The sequence below is a fragment of the Giraffa tippelskirchi genome, chromosome 14, assembly GCF_054371585.1.
Source record: "Giraffa tippelskirchi isolate mGirTip1 chromosome 14, T2T-mGirTip1v1.2.pri, whole genome shotgun sequence".
Taxonomy (NCBI): Eukaryota; Metazoa; Chordata; class Mammalia; order Artiodactyla; family Giraffidae; genus Giraffa; species Giraffa tippelskirchi.
In genome coordinates, this window is record NC_137288.1 from 42,349,693 (window position 1) to 42,373,222 (window position 23,530).

The following is a 23,530-nucleotide window of genomic DNA, read 5'->3' on the forward strand; positions in this document are numbered from 1 at the left end:
TCCATAAAATTGTTCTATGCATCTGTGTCTCTTATTCTGTCTTGCATATAGGGTTATCGTTACCATCTTTCAAATTCCATATATATGCATTAGTATACTGTATTGTTGTTTTTCTTTCTGGCTTACTTCACTCTGTATAATGGGCTCCAGTTTCATCCATCTCAGTAGAACCGATTCAAATGTATTTTTTTTAATGGCTGAGTAATATTCCATTGTGTATATGTACCACAGCTTCCTTATCCATTCGTCTGCTGATGGACATCTAGGTTGCTTCCATGTCCTGGCTATTGTAAACAGTGCTGCGATGAACATTGGGGTACACGCGTCTCTTTCAATTCTGGTTTCCTCGGTGTATATGCCCAGCAGTGGGATTGCTGGGTCATATGGCAGTTCTATTCCCAGTTTTTTAAGGAATCTCCACACTGTTCTCCATAGTGGCTGTACTAGTTTGCATTCCCACCAACAGTGTAAGAGGGTTCCCTTTTCTCCACACCCTCTCCAGCATTTATTGCTTGTAGACTTTTGGATAGCAGCCATTCTGACTGCTGATGGACATCTAGGTTGCTTCCATGTCCTGGCTATTGTAAACAGTGCTGCGATGAACATTGGGGTACATGCATCTCTTTCAAACCAGAATTGTAAGAATGTGTTTTTCAAAATCCCTTTTTCAAAATTCTATTCTGAGAGTCTTCTTTCCCCTCATAAACATTTTAAGATAACCTGAAGTCTGATATGCTTCCCCTAATTAAATGTTAGGCTGTTACTTATTAACTGTAGAATATCACGTTACTTGGGACTTCCCTGGTAGCTCAGCTGGTAAAGAATCCACCTGCAATGCAAGAGACACTGGTTCGATTCCTGAGTTGGGAAGATCCCCTGGAGGAGGGAATGACAACTCCCTCCAGTATTCTTGCCTGGAGAATCCCCATGGACAGAGGAGCCTGGTGGGCCACAGTCCATGGGGTCGCAAAGAGTTGGACACGACTGAGTGACTAAGCACAGCACAGCAGGTTACTTAGATAAGATAAAGGTCGAAATAGAAAATCGCCACTCTAGGGACATCCACTATAGTCTCTCCTGTCTTCTGAGTGTTACTAAAGTTCATGGAAATTCTCAGTTATATACTGCATGGAAGTGAATGTTTTAGTCGCTCAGTCATGTCTGACTCTTTGCCACCCCATGGACTGTAGCCCACCAGGCTCCTGTGTCCGTGGGATTCTCCAGGCAAGAATACTGGAGTGGGTTGCCATTTCCTTCTCCAGGGGATCTTCCCAACCCAGGAATTAAGCCTGGGTCTCCTGCATTGCAGGCGGATCCTTTCCTACTGAGCCACCTGGGAAATCATTACATACTGCATATTTACACCTATTTGGGAAGAAATGTCATCAGCAAGCTACAGTGTGGATTTTTTAAAATTCTAGGTTACTTTGTGGAATGAGCGCTTAAGAGAAAAAGGAAGGATGGAAGCTCTGGGGAAAACCAAACCATGTGGTCTTCAGAAGTAAGGAGAGATGCAGCCCTCTGAATTGGTCATGAACCCCAAACAAGTCTTCCTGTCAGTGCTGGTGTTCGGCGTAGCAGGGCTGCTCCTTTTCATGTACTTGCAAGTCTGCATTGAAGAACAACACCCAGGTAAAACCTCAACTTCCCCCCCCCCCATTTTTAATTATAATGGTCATTTTCAGGTAAATGAGTTGTGGTGTTTATACATATATACAAAGTCACAAGATTTCCAGCAACACAAAACACTGGACACAAAACCTCAAGCTCCCCAAAGAAAACATGATTATACATTTCTGCTGAGCATTTACTCTGTCCCTTGGGACCATTCTTGGACTTTTTGTTATCTTGGGCCAGTGGTTCGATAGCCCTTTCAGCAAGGAGTGCTTGTAGAGGATTCATCCACTCATTTATCTCACCTTTGATGTGTCCACTAAGCATTGAGCACAAGCCTAATAAGAGCTGCTGCTGCTGCTGCTGCTAAGTTGCTACAGTCGTGTCCGACTCTGTGCGACCCCATAGACGACAGCCCACCAGGCTCCCCCGTCCCTGGGATTCTCCAGGCAAGAACACTGGAGTGGGTTGCCATTTCCTTCTCCAATGCATGAAAGTGAAAAGTGAAAGTGAAGTCGCTCAGTCGTGCCCGACTCTTAGCGACCCCATGGACTGCAGCCTACCAGGCTCCTCCATCCATGGGATTTTCCAGGCAAGAGTACTGGAGTGGGGTGCCATTACCTTCTCCGAATAAGAGCCGAGTATACAGCAAACTCTCTCTTTTAATTCCTTTTAAATTTTTACATTAATACTCCAGTTGGTATAGAAATTCTTTCATACTTTTAATATCAAGCAAGGATTGGCAAGCCTTTTCAGTAAAAATATAGAAAGTATTTTAGGTTTTGCAGGCCATATTGTCTCTATCACAACTACAGTTGTCTCTATCTACAACCAGTAGATCACAAAAGCAGCCAAATATTGTTATGTAAACAAATGGATCAAGGTTTGTTCCAATAAAACTTTATGTATACAACCAGGTGGTAGGCCACAATTGGTCCACAAACCATAGTTGGTTGCTACTACTATACTCATTTTGTATTAATATATTGATTATTCAGTTTGTAATTTGCTATACTTAGGAGGCACTCAATTACTGTTACAATGGATTATGTTTATAATGATGCAAGGAAATGTTTTAGAACACCATAGAAATATATACACATAGGTGTTGTGAAATCTGGTTGTTTTCCATTAGTAGAAATAGCCTATGGCCTATGACAGTTAAGAAAAATAAAGTAAAAGCAGAACAATTCCTTAATTGTTTCCAATTGTGGCTCATTTGAAAATCATTCTAGATATAAAGCCCTTAAGAATCTGCTCTGAAAGAGAACTCCATACTAAGTCATAAATAAAGGTAATTGTAAAAGTCTTTCCATTTTAAAATTCCTTTCCTTGGTTTAGCCTCATAGACACTTTGAAATTATTTATTTCTATGGTAACTCTTGTGAAAAGAATTTGCATGTAATTATTTTCTAGAGAATATGTAACATATAGTCAAAACTTATTTTTAATTCCCGTTATAGACACTATAATATTTCTGTTTTCTATATTACTGCAATATTTTCTCATAATAACTTAAACAATATTGAATGAAACCATCTGTGATAAAATAAATAGGCTAATTCCTTTGGCAATATAATTCCTAGCATAGATCTTGTCACATAGTAACCCTTCAGTAGGTGTTTGTTGAATGAGTGAATTAAAACTCATTGCCCACTATAGACTGGAATGCAGCAATGGAAGAAGCAGCAGCAATCTCATTATTAGGAGGTTTGTTACTATCACAGTCTCATAATGAATTTCTCGAGAAAAGTGTCACAACAAAGCTCCAATTCGTAAAAGAAAATATATTCATACATACAGATTAATGGAGAAATGTTATGATTTAGTCTGTCAGTAAGAATCTACCTAACATCTGAAAAAACAGTCTAGTTGTGTAATAACATGACATATACAATGCAATTTACAGAAAGTATCCAGGAACATCAATAGCTACGATTTATTGAAAACTTAGCATGTGCTAGATGTTTTCCCTTCTCCTATTGATATCTCACTGGACATGATATTCTAAGTTTGTAGATGAGGAAGCTAAGGCTCAGGCAGATAAGGAAATTATTCAAGGCCCCACATGTGTAGGCTGAGATGCAAAGGTAAAGCTAGGATTCAAACACAGGTTGTGCCTCTCCAAAATCCATGCCTCTACCCTACACACTGCTTCTGTGAATGTGAAAAAGTGAATAATATTACCCCCTAGAGCACAGATGAAGGAGCTGAGACTTTAAACTGAAACTTTTAAGTAACATGCCCATAGATACAGAGCTAAGCATTTTCAAAGTATCATCCATGCCCAGGTTCTCCTGTGCCTTGTAAGCCCTAAAAGAACCTCCTAATCAAAAAAACAGAAAAGATAAACATATATATAATACATATGTTATGCTTTAAAATCACTGACTTGGTAAATCTAAGCTATATTTATAAGTTCATAGAGGGTACTCTCATCTACAAGTTAGATTCTTTTTAAATTTTTTTTAAATTTTTCTTGACTTCATAAATTTTCCAAGTTGGGAAATTAGTTTCCCCAATGAAGATGAGCTGCTAAAACGTTTCCCATTTATTCTCTTAAATTTTGCTTGTGATTTGCTAGAAGTACTTTTTCTTATTCTCAATATATCCCAAATGAATTACATAATATTTCACAATCTACTCATGACAGTGAATATGAACATTAGAACCAGGATTCCTTTAGATAACTATTTTACTGAAGAAACGTTTTATTATTCTTCAGTAAGACTTCATCTGCAGTTTTGCCTTACACTAGGCTAGTGCCCTAGGTTATAATTCTGTAGTTTTCTATGTAGACAGGTCCCTGTGTATTTTATATGTGTTTCAGATAACATCAGGAACAGCACACATTTTTAAAAACATTTTTATTTATTTTTAATTAAAGGATAATTGCTTTACAATATTGCATTAGTTTCTGCCATACATCAACATGAATCAGTCATAGGTAGACATATATCCCCTCTCTCCTGAAACCTCTTTCTCATCCCCCACCCCTTCCCACCCCTCTAAGTTCTTACAGAGCCCTGGTTTGAGAGGAAGATCACTCATTTTTTTAAGGCAGTCTCTTTAAGTCAGAAAATACCTGATTGTGTGCTTTGATGGTAAAAATAGAGAAATCTGAGTTTTGGACACTTTAAAACTGTCACTCACAGCACTTTGGAAGACGTTTGCTCCTCTGTAAGTAGAGCAGATTTTAAAGCTCTGGATGGTTTGATCTCATGTACATTTCAGTTGTACCGTAAGAGCTCTTAGGTTCTTTTCGTACACTTTTTCTTTGGAGACTTTTAAAATCCAGTAAGATACGACTGTTTTCTTGCCTTCCTAGTTTTCCTGGGCTGCTTCTTATTAAAATAAAATGCTTGAAGATTATGAAAAAAATCTCCAATATGCTCTATGTACTAATAGAAGATTATGAATAGACAGATTTTTTTGGAGGCAAAGAGGAAAAGTGTGTGACAGAGAAATTAAAATCTATCTGATTATACAACAAAGAGTTTCATATAAACATCCATTTTTCAGTACCATTATCAATTAATTTATGCATTTCTCTGTGTTAATTTTCAGTATGTGGATGTATTATTATCAGTTTTATTTTGTACATTTTTCCTATAACTGTTAAAGAGTACAAGTTTTACACTCAGAGGAACCTTGAAAATCTCAGATCTCCTTGTTAGCTCTGTGACTCTGGGCAAATCACCTACCCTTCCTAAGCCTCGATTTTCTCATCTGTAAAATGGAAGTAATAATCTTTTCCCTGTAGGGTTGCAGTGAGGATCAAAGGAGACAATGTCTGCAAAGCATTTAGCATGGTGCCTGGCAAGCAGTGAGGCCAATGAATGTGAGCTTTATTACTATTAATATCCTGGCAATGATGCAGAGCATCTGCAGACTTGTTTTTTTCTGAGTTACCCCAGTTACGATTCAGGAAAACAATCCCAAGCTTGTGCCTTAAATGATTAAGAAAAGAAAAAAGGCTGTTTCAGCTCTGGTTAAAATAGTTGGGAGAGTCTAACTGGCACAGAGCCATCATGCTTCACAATATAGACACTGGAAGGAGAGTGATGAGTGGCAGACAGGAGAATTCTGATCCAGGGCGATCTCAGATCTGTACAGGCTGCCCAAGGTCAGGGCACTCATTCATTCAACAGCGTTTATTGAAGATGTAACAATGGGAGGTGCCAAGCCCTGTAATGAATACAGGAGATATAATTGAGAAGCAGATATAACCCCTTTCTCAAGGAGACTATAGTCTCTTGGATTGTAAAGGAGAAAATGGTCTTGAGTCCAGGCCAAGGCTTTGGTACAAAAGGACAGTTCATTTTGACAGGAAGGAGACCGGCCCTTCTTTATGAGGCAAAGTAATGAGTTAGGACCAGGAGAAAGAGCCCAATCAATTGTCAGTAATGGAACTGCTGAGCAGATAAAAGTCTTAGAAGGAGCAGTGTCAGGTTAGGAGCAGGGTCAGCAGAGGACCAGATCCGAAAGGATACATGCCAGGGTAAGATGCAATAGCCAGGAGGGCCATTTCAGGAGAAATCACAACAATGGCTTGTTCCCCCCCCCCACGCCTGTTGAAATTTGCAATCTAGTGCTCTTTCTCTAGGTAGACTGTTACTGCTAAACACAACAAATAACAAAAGGTGTGGTGCATCATTGTTTTGTATGTGTAATAAGAGAGAGTGGAGACTGCATCATCACAGAATCAGAATGCCAGCTTTAGAAACAATTTAAAGATCAACTCCACCTGTTGATCCTTACCACCTGTTTTTTAAATATATAAATCTGATGATGACACTCCCGTGTTTAAAACTTTTCAGTGATAGCTGAGTCCCTTTAGCAAAAACTTCTCCCTGGAGCTTGCAAAGCTGTGGGTGGGGCCAACTCCTCCTCCAAAGCCTCACCTTAATTCCCTGGCCAGTGTTTCCCGCTTCATCATGATTTCTCTACCAAACCAAGTCTCAGAATCTGGAACGCTCTTCTCCCAGCTCTCACCTGTCAGTTGTTCGCTGTTCTTGTTCAGTCGCTAAGTCGTGTCTGACTCTTTGTGCCCCCATGGACTGCAGCACACCAGGCTTCCCTGTCCTTCACTGTCTCCCTGAATTTCCTCAAACTCATGTCCATTAAGTCAGAGATGGCATCTAACCATCTCATCCCGTCACCCCCTCATCCTCTTGCCCTCAATCTTTCCCAGAATTAGGGGTCTTTTCCAGTGAGTCAGCTCTTCGCATCAGGTGGCCAAAGTGTTGTATGGTGATGCTTTAGTCGCTAAGTCACGTCCAACTCTTGCGATCCCATGAACTGTAGCCCACCAGGCTCCTCTGTCTATGGGATTCTCCAGGTAAGAATACTGGAGTAGGGGGGTGGTGTGATTTCCTTCTCCAGGGGATCTTCCCCACCCAGGAATCGAACCGGGATCTCCTGCATTGAAGGTGGATTCTTCACTGACTGAGCTATGAGGGAAGCCCATTCCATTGTATATATGCCAATAAATACTAGTTTCTATGACTTTGATACTGTAAATAGTGCCACAATGAACATAGGAGTTCATATATCTTTTCAAGTTAGTGTTTTCATTTTCTTCAGATAAGAACCCAGAAGTAGAGCCGTGGGATCATATGGTAGTCCTATTTTAAATATTTTGAGGAACCTTCATACTATTCACCAAAAGTGACTGCACCAATTTACATTCCCACCAACAGTACATGAGGGTTTCCTTTTCTCCACATCCTCACCAGCACTCATTTCTAGTCTTTTTGATGATAGCCATTTTAAAAAGTGTGAAGCAATATCTCATTGTGGTGTTGATTTGCATTTTCCTGGTGATGAATGACACAGAGCATCTTTTCATGCCCCTTTGGCCATCTGCATGTCTTCTTTGGAAAACATTTATTCAGATTTTCTGTCTATTTTTTTTTTAATCAGATTGTTTGGGGTTTTATTGAGTTGTATGAGTTGTTTATATATTTTGGTTTTGGTTTACAAATACTCTGACTTACAAATATTTTCTTCTGTTCAGTAGGTTTCCTTTTGATTTTGTTGATGGTTTCTTTTGCCATGCAAAAGCTTTTTAGTTTGATGTAGTTCAACCTGTTTGTTTTTGCTTTAGGAGACAGATTCAAAAAAATTATCTACAAGGTCAGGGACCTTACAGTCTATGTTTTCTTCTAAGAGTTTTATGATTTCAGGTGTTGCATTCAAGTCTTTCATCCATTTTGAGTAAATTTTTGTGTATGGTGTTAAATAGTGGTCAGCTTCATTCTTTTGCATGTCACTGACCAGTTTCCCCAACACCATTTATTGAAGAGACTGTCCTCTCCCCATTGTATAGTCTTAGACCCCTTTGTCATAAATTGACCATTTATTTGGGTGTTTATTTCTGAGCTCTCTATTCTGTTTCTTTGATCTATGTGTCTATTTTTATGCCAGTCCTATGCTGTTTTAGTCACTATAACCTTGTAATATAGTTTTGTTCCAGCTTCCTTTTCAAGATGGCTTGTTTTGGCAGGACCAATAATGTTTTAGCTCTTAAATGATAATATTTTTAAATGTTTACCTTAAAAACTTGTTTGACTTTTCTCTCATACCTTTAATGACATTTTTTCTACTAGTTTCTTTCTGATTTACACTAAGTATTGATATCTGAATTTAGTTGAAAATTCAGCATTAACATGTAAGGTCAATTGTTTAGCTAGAAATTATCATGCCTAGCATATAAAAGAATCACATAGCTATAATCTCACCTTTGCAAAACTCATTACCACCAATTCAGGCTCTGTAAGACTCCAATCTTGAACATGATTGGTCTGAAGTGTACGTTCATTTCGGAGAAGGCAATGGCACCCCACTCCAGTACTCTTGCCTGGAAAATCCCATAGACGGAAGAGCCTGGTAGGCTACAGTCCATGGGGTCGCTAAGAGTCGGACACGACTGAGCAACTTCACTTTCACTTTTCCCGTTCATGCACTGGAGAAGGAAATGGCAACCCACTCCACTATTCTTGCCTGGAGAATCCCAGGGATGGCGGAGCCTGGTGGGCTGCCGTCTATGGGCTCGCACAGAGTCGGACACGACTGAAGCGACTTAGCAGCAGCAGCAGTACGTTCATTTTGGTCAATTATGTGACCTTTCTGTAAGTCAAGGTTTTACTCAAATCTTCCGTGCTGTATATGGCTACTTTTAATTTTTTGTTTTGCAAAAGGACAGTTAACATCAGTAGGTCCAGGTTATATTTTAACACTCCTTAATTGGTATGAAAGCAATAGTTAGTAGCTATAAGCTTCTGATTTTAGGCAAAGTAAAGCCACCTTATTCTTTCTTCTCAGATAGTTAATTGATTCAGGACCTTATTGGCAAACTGGCCTCTATGCTTTGGTATTTCCAACAAGATTCTGTATTGCTTTTTTCACACTAAATATATTTTGTGGCATATAAAGTTTTAATTTTAGACTAGATTGGCATAATTCTTTTCTCTTGAGCCTCTCTGATGAGAAAGCATATTCTTTTCCTTCAGAATCAGGCTGTTCTTTCTGATTTTGATGTTGCTGTGTTGAAATTCTGTTTTCTCTCAGGGGATCTTTTTATATCTGACCTGAAGCAAGGCCACTTATAACTTGGAAGGACATTATGCTTACTGTCAATCATATCCTCAGGAAAATAAAATCTCATTTCTTTTAAAAGTCACTTGTTTGAGTTACTTCCTCTGATTTTGATGAGAGCTGCAACCATTTTTTTAATCAAATGAATATCTGCTCCCACTGCTCCCCTCTGGACACCTCCATATACCTTCTTCCTTTTATGTGATTTTTCCTGTCTCAGGGCCTTTGAGTTAGCTCTTCTCTCTTCCTAGAACATGTTTTCCTTCACTGTTTCCATTACTGGCTTTTCCTTATCATTCACAGTATAGCTTAAATATCACCTTCTCTCAACATCCTATACTCTGGTTGGTATACTCTGATTGTGTATCTCCCAGTAGCTGTTTATCACTTCTTAAAACTTATTTCATGACTTATTCTATCTGTAAGCATTCCTTTTATATATTTACACGTGCTCTACCTCTGTTCCCAATGGCAGGGAACTTGTATGTTGGTCACTGATGTTCATTCACCTGCTTGTCACCCACTTTCGGAGTCTGATGTCAATTTTCACTTTATTATATATCCCCAGCACCCTCCAAATTCCATGTTTATTCTTATTCTCCCAGCCATCATTACTAGATTTTATAAAAATCTACTTTGATTGGATCAACTCTGTAGCAAACCTTGGCCACTGAGTATTATTCAAATTCTGCAGATTTTAAGCAATTCTGACCATTACTTCTTAATTTCTAGTAGTGTGGCTTCTGAGATACAGAGAAAATGCAGGGGCAGCTTGCAAGAGGATAGGAGACTCAGAAGGCAGGGTAGAGAGTTAAGACAAAATCCACAGGGAGAAGCAAGTTACAGGTGGCTGAGTGGTTGGTGGTTTAGTCACTAAGTTATGTCTTACTCTTGTGGCCCCATGGACTGTGGCCTGCCAGACTCCTCTGTCCACATAATATCATCTTTAAGATTCTATTACTTTATATCTTCTTTTCAGCTTTTGCAAATCAATATTAGGACTTCGTAAAACACTACAGATGTTTAATGATACTCCTAGTACAATAGATAAAGAAATTTTATTTGGGCACACAAATTTCCATTCAGAATTCTGAATGGAAAGATACAAATATAAAACATAGAACCTGCAGATACAGGGCTGCTTGCTTTATTGGTAGATACCAACAGGGTGGTTAGCAGTTCATTGAGAATCGATTCAAATAACTACCAGTCATTAGTGTGGACTTTGATTATGAGTGCAAAGACCTCACTCACTAAATAATTCATGGTGATAGGCAAGTTAGCTCCTGTTAGGGTTATTGGTTCAGTATGTAATACCACCTAGTTCAGACTGTCTAGTTTTTCTCATAAAAATAAATTTCAAAAACCAAAGCATCATCTAGTCCCAGCTTCCTCCTTTTACAGAGGAGCAACCGAGAGGCTTACATTTGCATAGTCAGGAAGCAACAAACCTGGCACTGAAACATGATGCCCGATAACTTCCTATTTTTTGCCCAATACTCTTCCTCTTCTCCTTGAGGTAGAAGAAGATTCAGGACGCTTTGCATTTTTGGTTTGTTTCCTAAAGCAGCTTGAACACAGCAATCCTTAAACCCGATCTAGAAGTCTAGCAACCAGATGCATCACCAGGAACATATAGATATGTTCTGTTTATATATATAGTTTATGTATATATATATATATATATATATATATATATATATATATATATATGTATAGTCTATATAGAGAGAGAAAGATATAGTTTTCTGTTCTCCAGTTGACAAATCTGCATGGAGAAGAACTGACTGTTGTAAAAGCCACAGACTTCAAAAGAAAGTTCAATAGTATGGAACCAAGGTCTCTGGGAACATACCTTTCAAGAATAAATCAAGCATCCAAGAGGTTTGGTCGGAAATTTCATGATATCCAGATCATCACAGATTAAAGAGGAATAAAACGTGAAAAGAAAACATGGAGTGTTTTAAATAAAAGAAGAACCTTATTTTTCACTAAGTGTTCTGTTTCCCTGAGTTACAGATTGCCAAAACTTATACTGAGGTTTCTGTTTTTAAATAGGAAAAAAGTTTATTATGTATGTGAGAGTACTCAATAGTGAGTAATTAGCAGAATAGCCAGAGGTAGAGGTTTAGCTATCTAGAGAAGGAAATGGCAACCCACTTCAGTATTCTTGCCTGGGAAATCCCATGGACAGAGGAGCCTGGCAAGCAACAATCCATGGAGTCGCAAGAGTTGTACATGACTTAGCAACTACATCACCACCACCACCAGAGGTTTATATATCAGTTTAACCAAAACTGGGGTGAGCAGTGGGGTGAGGGTGGGAGTGGTGGGGTCTTCAGTGTTAAAGAATAGAAGATTCTGTTGGGCACTCGCCTTGGAAAGAGGCTCGAAGCTACCCCAGAATGGGGGTTAAAGACAGCTGTACTTTGGGAAGGCTTTACTGTCATCATGAAAGAAAATTTCAGATAAGACTTCTTTCTTCTGACTACTTCAATGGCTTTTCCAAACTTTCTCATTACATTAGGGTTCACAAAGTTATGCTTTGCATTTGTAATATTCACTGCTGCTGCTGCTGCTAAGTCGCTTCAGTCGTGTCCGACTCTGTGCGACCCCGTAGACGGCAGCCCACCAGGCTCTGCCGTCCCTGGGATTCTCCAGGCAAGAATACTGGAGTGGGTTGCCATTTCCTTCTCCAGTGCATGAAAGGGAAAAGTGAAAGTGAAGTCGCTCAGTCATGTCTGACTCTTAGCGACCCCATGGACTGTAGCCTACCAGGCTTCTCCGTCCATGGGATTTTCCAGGCAAGAGTACTGGAGTGGGGTGCCATTGCCTTCTCCGGTAATATTCACTAATACCCCACTAATTGGTAGGAGGGTCCCATTTCATGCTGCTTGTTAAGTGCTAAGTTGCTTCAGTTGTGTCCAGCTCTTTGCAAACTTATGGGCCATAGCCCACCAGGTTCCTCTGTTCATGGGATTCTTCAGGCAAGAATACTGGAGTGGGTTCCCATGCCCTCCTCCAGGGGATCTTCTGGATCCAGGGACCAAACCCGCATCTCTTATGTCTCTTGCATTGGCAGGAGGATTCTTTACCATTAGTGCCATCTGGGAAGCTGAAACCCTCTAAGCAGCTTCTGTCCTTTTATATTGAGTTTTATATATACATATAGGATTGAAAGTAAATGGTTCTGTGCTAATGCAGCAGACAGAATTCATCACTAGTGCCCCCTTACTATTCTCAAGCTTTTATCTCCATTTCCCGTGGTTTGACTCAGCCTGAGTTATAAACATTTGCTTCTATGCCTGTCTCCCCAACTGGCAGCCTCATTGAGGGTCAGGACCCATTGTGCCTGGAACACAAGAGACCCCAGGAAAGAGCTCAATGGGAAGAAATGAGGGAGAGATTTCAGAGATAAGAGAGTTGACAGTTTCTGCAAGACTCACCCATCTGCAGTATATCAACCCATCTTTGGTGTGGTCACAACCTTCTAGCTGTGTTTGTGAGCTTTGTTGCTCTAGATATTACCATAAAGGGAGCGGAGTTTGGGGGAAAATGGGCACATGTATATGTATAGCTAAGTGAGTCTCTTTATTGTCTGCCTGAAACTGTCACCACATTGTTAATTGGCTATACTCCAGTATAAAATAAAAAATTTTTAAAAAAGAAAAGAAGACTGTGCAGGCAGCGTTGCCACCAGTGACATTGACAGCCAGCATCTTGGGAAGTTTCTTGTTTGTTAGGACCATCTTAGAACAAAATACACCCTGCCCAGTTGTCTTTTTCTTCTTTGAAGATGATATTTAACTGTTCTGTAGGTGGCAGCTGGGTACATATTTAGTAACGATTCTTGATGGGAGAGAATTTTCCTCATTAATTTTTTAAAAATTGAGATGGACAGAAATTGAGATCAAAATGGTTCTGATCTAGTCAGAGTAGAAACAATAACAGGTGAAATATCCAGCTTTCCATGCTGTGGCTGAGTACGTGTGGAAATGCCTTAACATACTCTTAATAAAAACATCACAATGATGAATGTAGAATTCCAGAATGCTTATTATGTGCTGTATGGGTAAAGTGACAATTAATAGTTATTTGCAAATGAAAAACAATAGACATGAATATTTATCTATTTCATGGTCCTGGGGAACAGCTTTCAGATTACTTTTATAACCAATTTATTATGAATTATGAGCTCATATAAACTAGGCTCACACAAGCTTGCATTTCTTGTACTATAAAATATTACTTTAAGATATGAATGATTTTTTTAGAAGATAGTCTCCATGGTTTCTGTTGATTACATGACCCATCAAAATAATTAGCTAAGAAAGGTATATTTAGTCATATTAAGAAATTCTTTTATTTTTCAACTTTTGAAATTCAGTTTTAGAATTCTTTTCAGATGCATAAAAAAGTGAAAGTATTAGTCGCTCAGTTGTGTCCAACTCTTGCAACCCCATGGGCTATAGCCCACCAGGCTCCACTGTCCATGGGGTTCTCCAGGCCAGAATACTGGAGTGGGTAGCCATTCCCTTCTCCATGGATCTTCTGGGTCCAGGGATCGAACCTGGGTCTTCTGCATTTCAGGCAGTTTCTTTACTATCTGAGCCATCAGGGAAGCCCTCAGATGAATAAGGCCAAAGAATAGAAAACAAGAGTGGCATCTCTCATACACTCAATAAACCAATGTAGGTTTTACTAAGCCTTCTTTTAAGTTTGCTCAGGAGGGAGATGAATCCATAAAGCAGTCAGGCTGCTTATGATCACGCTGCCAGAAATACACTGTAAACAATGGAACTGTCGCCGAATTTTGGACCTGGAATTTTATGATTGACATTAAGGGTCAGTGGCTGCATTTTAGATCCATCCCCAGAAGTGATTCCATAATCAACAGAAATCAGAAGTCCATTCACTGAACCACTGGCAGAAAATTAGGTAGAGACTCCCAGTCTGCTTTGGCTCCAAGGTATTTCCAATAACCCTGAGCTAGCGAAAATGACATAACTGCAAAACCTGAAATCCCATATCCAAAAAGTGAGATGCTCATTTTTTGGTAGAAATGTGGAGAGTTATGAGCAATCTAGAATAAATGGGGAAAATGGTGATGCACTTAAATGGAAAACTAGTAGTAATGAAAAAGTTTAATAAGTTTTAATTCTATTTCTCATTCTTCTGAAATATTTTTATGTTAACTTGATTGAGTTTGTAATGACAGATGTCCATTTGAAAAAAAAAATCTGACCATATCCTACTAAGGCAACACCCAGTGAAATTTAAATAGTCTTGTTTATGTCACAGCAACAGGTAAGCGGCTTTTCCCCCCTCTCTAGCTCCTACATTTAAATTCTATGCTCTCTGTTTACAATTGGCAAGAGTCAGGTTATCCTTGATTTCTGCCAAAATGCAAAGTTAACTTGGCTGATGTTGGATTCCAGAAGGCAAAGAGCCTTCTTCCCCGAAGCAATTTCTGATTAAGAAGAAAATGAGATCTCAAGTGTATTTTTAGAACTGGAACTCTTCAATATTCATTTATTCAGTTTTGACTTTGAGGACCCTTTGGGTTGTTACATTTTGGGGGGGTACAGTGAGTAGCACTACTATGTGATTCATTATATCAACTTCAAACAATTGTGTTGCATCGTTCCAGAAACCTCCCTTGTAAGTTCGATTCCTGGGTTGGGAAGATCCGCTGGAGAAGGGAAAGGCTACCCACTCCAGTATTCTGGCCTGGAGAATTCCACGGACTGTATAGTCCATAGGGTCGCAAAGAGTCGGACACAACTGAGTGACTTTCACTTTCAAGGCTCGGGCATCTATCTATCTGCCTTTGTATACTCTGATATCCATGAGAGTCATGGACAGCCAAGGACTGCAGGGAGGAGGAAGGATTCTTGATGGAGGTGGAGTGTATCAACTGGCCTGGCGCAGCCTGAAACACACAGACTCAAGGTTTCCTGTGGCTGTGGAGATGTTGTTGTTGGGTTGCTAAGTTGACCCTTTGTAGCTCCATGGACTACAGCAGACCAGACTCCTCTGTCCTCCACTGTCTCCTGGAGTTTGCTAAGATTCATGTCCATTGAGTCAGTGATGCCATGTAACCATCTCATCCCAGTAACTTATTGGACACCTTCTGACCTGAGGGGCTCATCTTCAGGTGTCATATCTTTTTTGCCTTTTCATTCTGTTCTTGGGGTTCTTGCAGCAAGAATACTGGAGTGGGTTGCCACTGTCTCCTCCATTGGACCACAATTTGCCAGAACTCTTCACTATTACCTGTCTGTCTTGGATGGCCCTGCACGGCTTGGCTTGTAGCTTCATCAAGTTATGCAAGCCCCTTTGCCATGACAAGGCTGTGATCCATGAAGAGGTGGAGGTGGTGGTCTGCAAAGAGTGGCCTTGTTGCCAGATTCTGGCTACCTTGTCATACCCAATGGACTGCACGCTTGATGTCAGTGCATAAAAATGGCCTCTTCTGTTGCCACAATATTTATGTCTGCTTTGGGGCAAGTTGCTCCCCAGCAGTTCTGTGAACTAATAGGGTGTCCTGGAGAAATGAGTAAATCTTCCCTTGTTTTTGACATTTCCCCCCATTATCTCATTGCCCTCCCCAGACTTCTCATCTTATTTTGTTTCTGATTCTGTAGAACTGCACTGAATCTAGAACACGATGCTCTATGGCGTGAAGGACTATCTTTTACAAATGTAAATTTTCATTTAAAGAAACACTTATTAATAACTTCAAAAGATTCATTAAGATGCCACTGGATACTGTGGTATCCAGTGACTTTTACCCAAGTGACTATGCCTTAGGAAAAAGGAAATGATCAGTCTTTGGGGGAATTACTGGACATAGGCCCTGAATTGGAGGGCTTCCCAGGTGGCTCAGAGGTAAAGAACCCGCCTGCCAATGCAGGAGTCTCAGGTTCGATCCCTGGGTTGGGTAGATTCCCCTGGAGTAGGAAATGGCAACCCACTGCAGTATTCTTGCCTGGAAAATCCCATGGACAGAGGAGCCTGGTGGGCTACAGTCCATGGAGTCACAAAGAGATAGACACGACTGAGCACACATGTACAAGGACCAGGGCCCTGAATTGACACTAATTTCTGAGACCCAAACATCATTGTCATCAGACCAGGGACTTTTGGGGGTGGTGATAATTGGGGTTTTTAGCTCAGATCCATCTGACAGTATGTGAATCATCCCCAAACCCATCCTGTGGTCCTCTCCGCAATTCCAGGATGCAGAAGTGGGACGGACATATTCAGCACCTGGCACAGTTGCATTAGAGAGTCTGAGAAATATGTCTAATGGAAGAACACTCTCTGATCTGGGTGTTTTTTTCTAATAGATGTATATCTTAGAGAGGGAAATAACCACTGATTAGCACTGAGGGAACTCTCCCTGAGTAGCTGTGTGGCCTTGACCAGGGTCCTCAGCCCACCCAAATGTGCATCCTGACCGAAAACACAGGGAGTTATACTAGTCGCTGTTACAGTTTCCTTTCAGCTCTAAAACACTGATGTTTTCATTCGCTTACAGCTCACTTCTTCCAGTGCTTTCTTCTTTGAGTAGTCACACTGGAGATGTACGGGGTTCATATCTTCTGTCCTATGACCAAATAAAGATAGCATGGCACTCCTGCACACTTTTAGTGATAGATGGTGCAATAAATGCTGATGTTTTCCTGCACTCTTTTGCTTCTGCGTGTGTCAGATTCGCCTCTTTCCTCTTCTCTCTTGCAGTCCCAACCTCCTTATTTTGGAGATCCGACTAGCTTAACATGAAAAATGTGCAGTAGTAAGTGTAATGGATAATTGCATCAAGGAGAGGGGAGAATGATCTAAATTTCAAATTCAGAATAATTACCTAAGTCTTAACTGTAACTAGCCTAACCTAATTAATTTCTTTTCCAACTTATTTTATTGTTCTGCAAATACAAAGGTGATTTTTCATTAACTTTTAATGTTGTTTGTAACTCCATTACAGTTTGTATTTGATGTAGCTTTGAATAGAGTTCTATACACAATAGAATGCAATATTGGCAAGCTTTGCTGTAAGACACAGACTCCTACTGAAGCTGTAGGAATAGCATTTTTATTAAGGTCGTTTTGTTTAAGGGAAGGGACAAACCTACTCTATCTGGGATCATATCTTGGCAATAACAAAATTTCTGAGCAGTGTACGATAGGAAATAGTTTTAAACTTTGAAATTTATCTGAGTTCATTTTAAGTATGTTTGTGTATATGCTCAGTCACTCAGTTGTGTCTCACTCTTTTGTGATGACATGCACTGTAGCCTGCCAGGCTCCTCTGTCCATGGAATTTTCCAGGCAATAATACTGGGTTGGATTCCCTTTTCCAAGGGATCTTCCTGACCCAGGGATCGAACCTGTGTCTCTTGGGTCTCCTGCACTGGCAGGCAGATTCTTTACCACTAGTGCCACCTGGGAAGCCTTGGATGTTTGCTTTTCGGCAATTGTAAAAATAGAGAGCTGAAGCAATGACAGTCCTGCCTTCATCTCCCATCAAGACTCCTGCTCCTACTTCTTTGGGTTGTTAGCTGGAGGTAATCTTAGCTTTTCTTCTCAAATAGAACTTCCACAGCACTGTGGAAGAAACCACACTGACTACAAATATGTCAGAAAAACATCAAAAGTTATTGTGCAGAATGCTGGGTTTCAAGTGATAGAAATCCGTCTCCATGTAGGTTAAACCAGTGGATGAATAGATAGATCCATTGCACAGGAGACTTTCTTAGTCTCTTCCCAGGCTTGGTAAGTCATATGTTCCAGCAAGTTCACTGTGAGGACTCCCTCCATCTCTGGCTTCTTCTCTTGGCTTTGTTTTCCAGTGCACAGTGGCTTCCTCAGCACGTGCCTAAATTTGATGGCAGAGATACCTATGGGAGATCCCAGACTTTTATTATCTTTAGTGATAGCAGTTTCAAAGAAGAGACTGCCTCCTCCCCTGGTGTCCCTGTCAGTTACTGAAAACAGACTCTGATCCATCCTGCAAGGTCTTCTGCTACAGTTCCTGTGTCTGCGGACATAAATATTTGGACCAGCCAACATAATCTTCCCCTGGCTCACAGAAAGTATGGTCTGATAATTGACAGCTTTGTGCCAATCAAGGAGGTGGGGATTGTGGAGCTCATACTGCAGAAGAAAGCAGGAAGGCAGATTTTTAAACTGTGGTTGATATTCATGCTACCACCTTCAACCCTAGTGGTGGAGCTGTCCAGCTCTTAAAGATACTCACAAAGTGATGTCCAGAGATGACCCAATGGAAGTCCTCCTGTCTATGGGACAATCCTGAGTTGTGTAAGTCTCTAAACTGGCATTCCTTTCAGAGATTGTCTTTCTTATCCAGGTATGTTACCCAAAGTCAGGATTCTCTACCACTTTTTAGTCACAATAACTGCATGAGGTAGATACCAGTATGATTCTCAGTTTACAGTTGAGGAAACTGAGGCACAGAGAGGGTAAGTAACTTGCCCATTGGCACACAGCTAGTAGTATAATGGAGTTTATCAAGCTTTTTTCAAATTATAATCACCAGAGCTCCTTTTGTTAAAATGTGGATTACCTGAGTCTCACCCTAGGACATCCCAATTCAGTAGTTCTGGAGTTTGGTGGGGGAACCTTACAGTTTATAATGGCCAAAGTGATTCTGATGAGTGACAGGCTCAAGAGCCACTGACCCTGAGAGCAGGCAGGAAGCAGAATGGCTAAGGGTTGGAGGATTTTAGTCATGAGGTAAGTGGTAGTAATGAACATGAAGAAAAAAAATAATATATTTAAAATCTTTGTGGCAATCTGGTCATGAATATGGTCCTATTAGATCAAGAAGAGAACATCTGCGAGGAGACTGAGTGGTAGTGACTCTGATCTCTCCTTCAGCCACTGCTTTCTCTGAAATGCTTAGTCGCTCAGCCATGTCCGACTCTTTGTGACTCCATGGACTGGAACCCACCAGACTCCTCTGTCCATGGGATTCTCCAGGCAAGAATACTGGAGTGGGTTGCCATGCCTTCCTCCAGGGGATCTTCCCAACACAGGGATCAAATTAGTGTCTCCTGCATTGCAGGCAGATTCTTTACCGCTGAGCCATTGCAGAAGCCCCTACCCCTTTCCAAAATGTACCCTTACATATTTATTTGTTTAGTTATGTTGGGTCTTAGTTGCAGCCTGTGGATCTTCATTGCATCTTGTAGGGTCTTTCTTTGTGGTGCACAGACTCTCTAGTTGGGGCTCTCAAGAACAATGGTTGCAGTACAAGGGCTTAGTTGCTCTGCAGCATGTGGGATCTTAGTTCCGCGACCAGTGATCGAACCCGAGTACCCTATATTACAAGGCAGATTCATAATCGCTGGACCACCAAGGAATTCCCTCAAAATCTACTCTTAATATAGGCATCTGTTTCCTCTGTATCTGTTTCAGCTATAGTGGAAAAACATGTTTTATTTTTGGCTAACAAACCTTCTTATAGGATGAAATGTAAAGCTTAAAACCTGACAGTGATTCTAAAGTTTGTTTCTTCTGTTTGGAGTAGTCCTGCTCATCTTCCCCGCTCACTGCCACTTACACTCAGTTTTCAGGTTTAATATCAACACTTCCATGAGGCCTTCCCTGATCTACCCATCTTTACTAGGTTTCCTGGATACACTCTCTTTCAGCACGTCGTAACTTTCCTTCGAGCAATTGCCATAACTGGAAATTGTTCATTTACTCGTGTGACTGTTTGATAGTCTGGTACTGCTATCTCCCACTAAACTATGAATGAGTGACCACATCTGATTATTTACCTCTGTATTCTCAGCATGCTGTACTGTGCCTGATCACATATTAAATATTTGATAATTCTGTTGAATGAGTGTAAAGGGAGTCTCCTTTCAGCAGCCAGTGATGCCTGGAATAAGTCCTAAGGAGACATCTCCCTGGAAGGGATTTCTGAAAGGAGAAACAAGTGAAGAAAGGCGAAGAGAACCTAAGAAAAGGCTCAGAGAGCAAATAGCAAAAAAACTGATTAGGGAGAAATTATCACCTGCAATCTAAGTATAGACTTAAGTAAACAGAGCCTTAAACGGAGAAGGCAATGGCACCCCACTCCAGTACTCTTGCCTGGAAAATCCCATGGGTGGAGGAGCCTGGTGGGCTGCAGACCCATGGGGTCGCTAGGAGTCGGACATGACTGAGCGACTTCACTTTCACTTTTCCCTTTCATGCACTGGAGAAGGAAATGGCAACCCACTCCAGTATTCTTGCCTGGAGAATCCCAGGGACGGCGGAGCCTGGTGGGCTGCCGTCTATGGGGTCGCACAGAGTCGGACACGACTGAAGCGACTCAGCAGCAGTAAACTGTGAAAATAGCTGGGGACCCACAGGAAAGGGGCAAGTAATCTGGCCATTAGCCAGAGAAACAAGAGCTAAGTAAGGGGGAGAGGATAGAGTGCTCTTCCAAGTATTTTGTTGTTTCTTTTTTCACAAAATGTTACACTGGAAAATACTTAAAAAAAAAAAAAAAAAAAACTTATGTGGACCATTTTTAAAGTCCTTATTGATTTGCTACAATATTGCTTCTGTTGTTTAAGCTCTGGATTTTTGGCCAGGAGGCATGTGGAATCTTAGCTCTTAGCTCCTCCACCAGGTATTAAGCCTGCACCGCCTGCACTGGAAGGTGAAGTCTTAACCTCTGGACCACAAGGGAAGTCCTGAAAGAGACTTTACTCCAGCAGTCATCAAACTGGGACCCCCATATTCTGGATGCTCAGATTACTGGGAGCTCCTAAACTAAGTTCAAAATTAAAAAAAAAAAAATTTTAAGTAAACTTTTATTGAAGTATAACGAACATACAAAAAAGTACACAGATAGTAGCGTACCATTTGATGAATTTTTACAAAGTGCACAGGCACTGAACTAGCACCCAGCACAAAACAAAACAAAACAAAACAAAAAACATCAAGCAGCATTCCAAAAGGTTCCCACTCCTGCTTCAGTGACTAACCCTCAAAGGTAACCAGATTCTTAGAACCATAAAATATTTTCTGATCGTTCAATGAATGGCATATCTTTCTCTGTAATATGGCTGAATGACTTAATGAAAAGCAAGTCTCTTTTGCATGTGCTCCTAGTCTTATCAACTCCATGAGGTGATGAGTGCACATTGTTAGTTAAGACAAGAAGGTAGATGTAGTTGGTTGGGTGGGTCAATCACTTAGAAATTATTGATCCAAGAGGAGATGAAATAGTTTGTGATTTTATCCAAAAGCAACTCTTATCAGCTCCATTCCCAGAGTCTATGATCTTTTCCAAGAACTCATGACAGTGTCTGAGTGCTGATAGGCATAAATTTTTGTTCCAAAATGAAAAGATAAAACGAAATTGCTAGACCAAAATCATGGCACATTCATGTAAATGCATATAAAACCTAACTCTTAATCCACTTCATTAATTATCCAATTGAAAACTATGAAATGAAAACTATATAAACCTGGAGATTTTGATGTGGGTGGGGTGGATAGCAGGGGACGGAACCGTCAGAGGAAGAGTGGCCATTCTGACAAGACTGAGGGCTCCTTGGGAAGAATTGAGGTGCATCTTCCATGGCTGAGTGAAATGACTCCAGTAGGGGAGATGGCCCAGGGCAGTGGTGAACAGGAACCGCAGTGCATATTTGAGCAGGACTCAGGGGACTTTGTGAGTTGCTTTCTCCACAGCCAACTGCAGATCTACAGGTGTTGCTGTTGTTTTGTTTCCTTTTAATTAAATCTCTTCCTAGGGTATTTTGTTGAGTACCTTTACTTGGAAAGAGTTTCTAAGTCTGGCTTTGAAGTCATTCAGCTCAGGTTCAGATCCCTTCTCTGTGTGCAGATTTCAAACTCCCTGATGTTGAGTCTCTCAACCTCTGTTTTCTCATCCATCAAATGGATTATTAATACTTACTTCCAAGGCTGGTGTAAACACATTAAATAATGTAGGAGCACTCAGCAGAAGATCTGACATAGGGTAGATAAAATTTTTCCTATCCTAAATATCCAAGTAATTTGAAAACAGCATGCATTTTTCACATATTATTTGAGTATGTCCCTTATCCTTTGGTAATTTAAAAAAAAGAGTCTTCAAAATCGGATGTGAATGTTTGGTGGAAAGTGAAATTTGACTTGAAGGGGAAGAAAAGTATCTCTTATTTACAGATGACACCATCTTAAGTATGGAAATCCACACAAAAAAAATTAAGTGAGTTTGGCAAGGTTCTAGGATTCAATCAATATACAAAAATAATTTGTATTTCCATACAAGCAGCAAACAATCTGAAGTGGAATTAAGAATTCCATTTATAGTAGCATTAAAGAGAATGGAATATGTAATTAGAGATAAATGTAACAGAAGAAATGCAAAATGTGTACTTGGTTGTTGTTGTTTAGTCACTCAGTCATGTCCGTCTCTTTTGTGACCTCCTGGACTGTAGTTCACCAGGCTCCTCTGTCCATGGGATTTCCCAGGCAACAGTACTTGAGTAGGTTGCCATTTCCTTCTCCAGGGGATCTTCCCAACCCAGGACTTGCACCCATTCTCCTGCACTGGCAGGCAGATTCTTCACCACTGAGCCACCGGGGAACAAACCAGTTCTTAAAGAACAATGACTTCAGGAACTCAATCCTCTTCCATGAGAGATATTGGAAAGGTCATAGCAGTAGACTCCTAAATCCACTCTACCCCAGATGAGTGGTAGAAATCAAACGTGCGCTTGGATCAGAATCACTGAAGCTCTGGTAAAGCACAGATTGCTGAATTCCTGTCCTGTATGCCTTGGGTGGGGCTTGAGAACTGGCGTTTCTAACAAATCCTTTGGTGATGTTGATGCTGCTAGCCTGTGACCACAATTTGAGAACCACTAGTCTAAGGTCACGCTTAACGCTGGTTGTTCATGGGTGATGGAATGGACATATGATTTAAATTAAGCCCCCAAAACATGAAAGGGTGTCTACTGAAAGACTTGACATAAGGAATGAGCAGTGCCTTCCCCCACCCCATATCTTTTTCCCCAGAGACATTCTGTTTCTGGATGTGAAGCCTGGAAACAGTGGAGGCAATCCTGTGACCATCTGTGACCATGAGGGAACACACGCCTCAATCAGGATGCCAAAGCTGTGATGGCCAGAGCAGGGAACTGGAAGAAATTTGGGTCCATGATGACATATGGCCCAGATGGTACCTGGCCTGGGGCCTGAGCTTCTAGTTATGTGAGAAAATAAATATCTTCATCTTTTGGCCAGCTCGAGTTGGACGTTTCTGTTAGTTATAGCCCAAAGT

General features: G+C 40.6%; 1 protein-coding gene across 5 annotated transcripts in view; it reads left to right on the forward strand.

Annotated features, from left to right (window-relative positions):
• Positions 1-23,530, forward strand: part of CHST9 (carbohydrate sulfotransferase 9) — a 283,501-nt gene that overhangs the window by 43,644 nt on the left and 216,327 nt on the right. For 4 of the 5 annotated variants that reach the window (XM_081563152.1, XM_081563149.1, XM_081563153.1 and 1 more), the window contains one exon: positions 1,422-1,632. In XM_081563152.1, coding sequence (XP_081419278.1) covers positions 1,512-1,632 — 121 coding nt within the window. In that variant the 5' untranslated portion in view covers positions 1,422-1,511. Of the gene's footprint in view, positions 1-1,421; positions 1,633-2,849; positions 2,909-23,530 lie in introns of all 5 variants that reach the window. The other variant, XM_081563150.1, reaches the window with a different exon arrangement.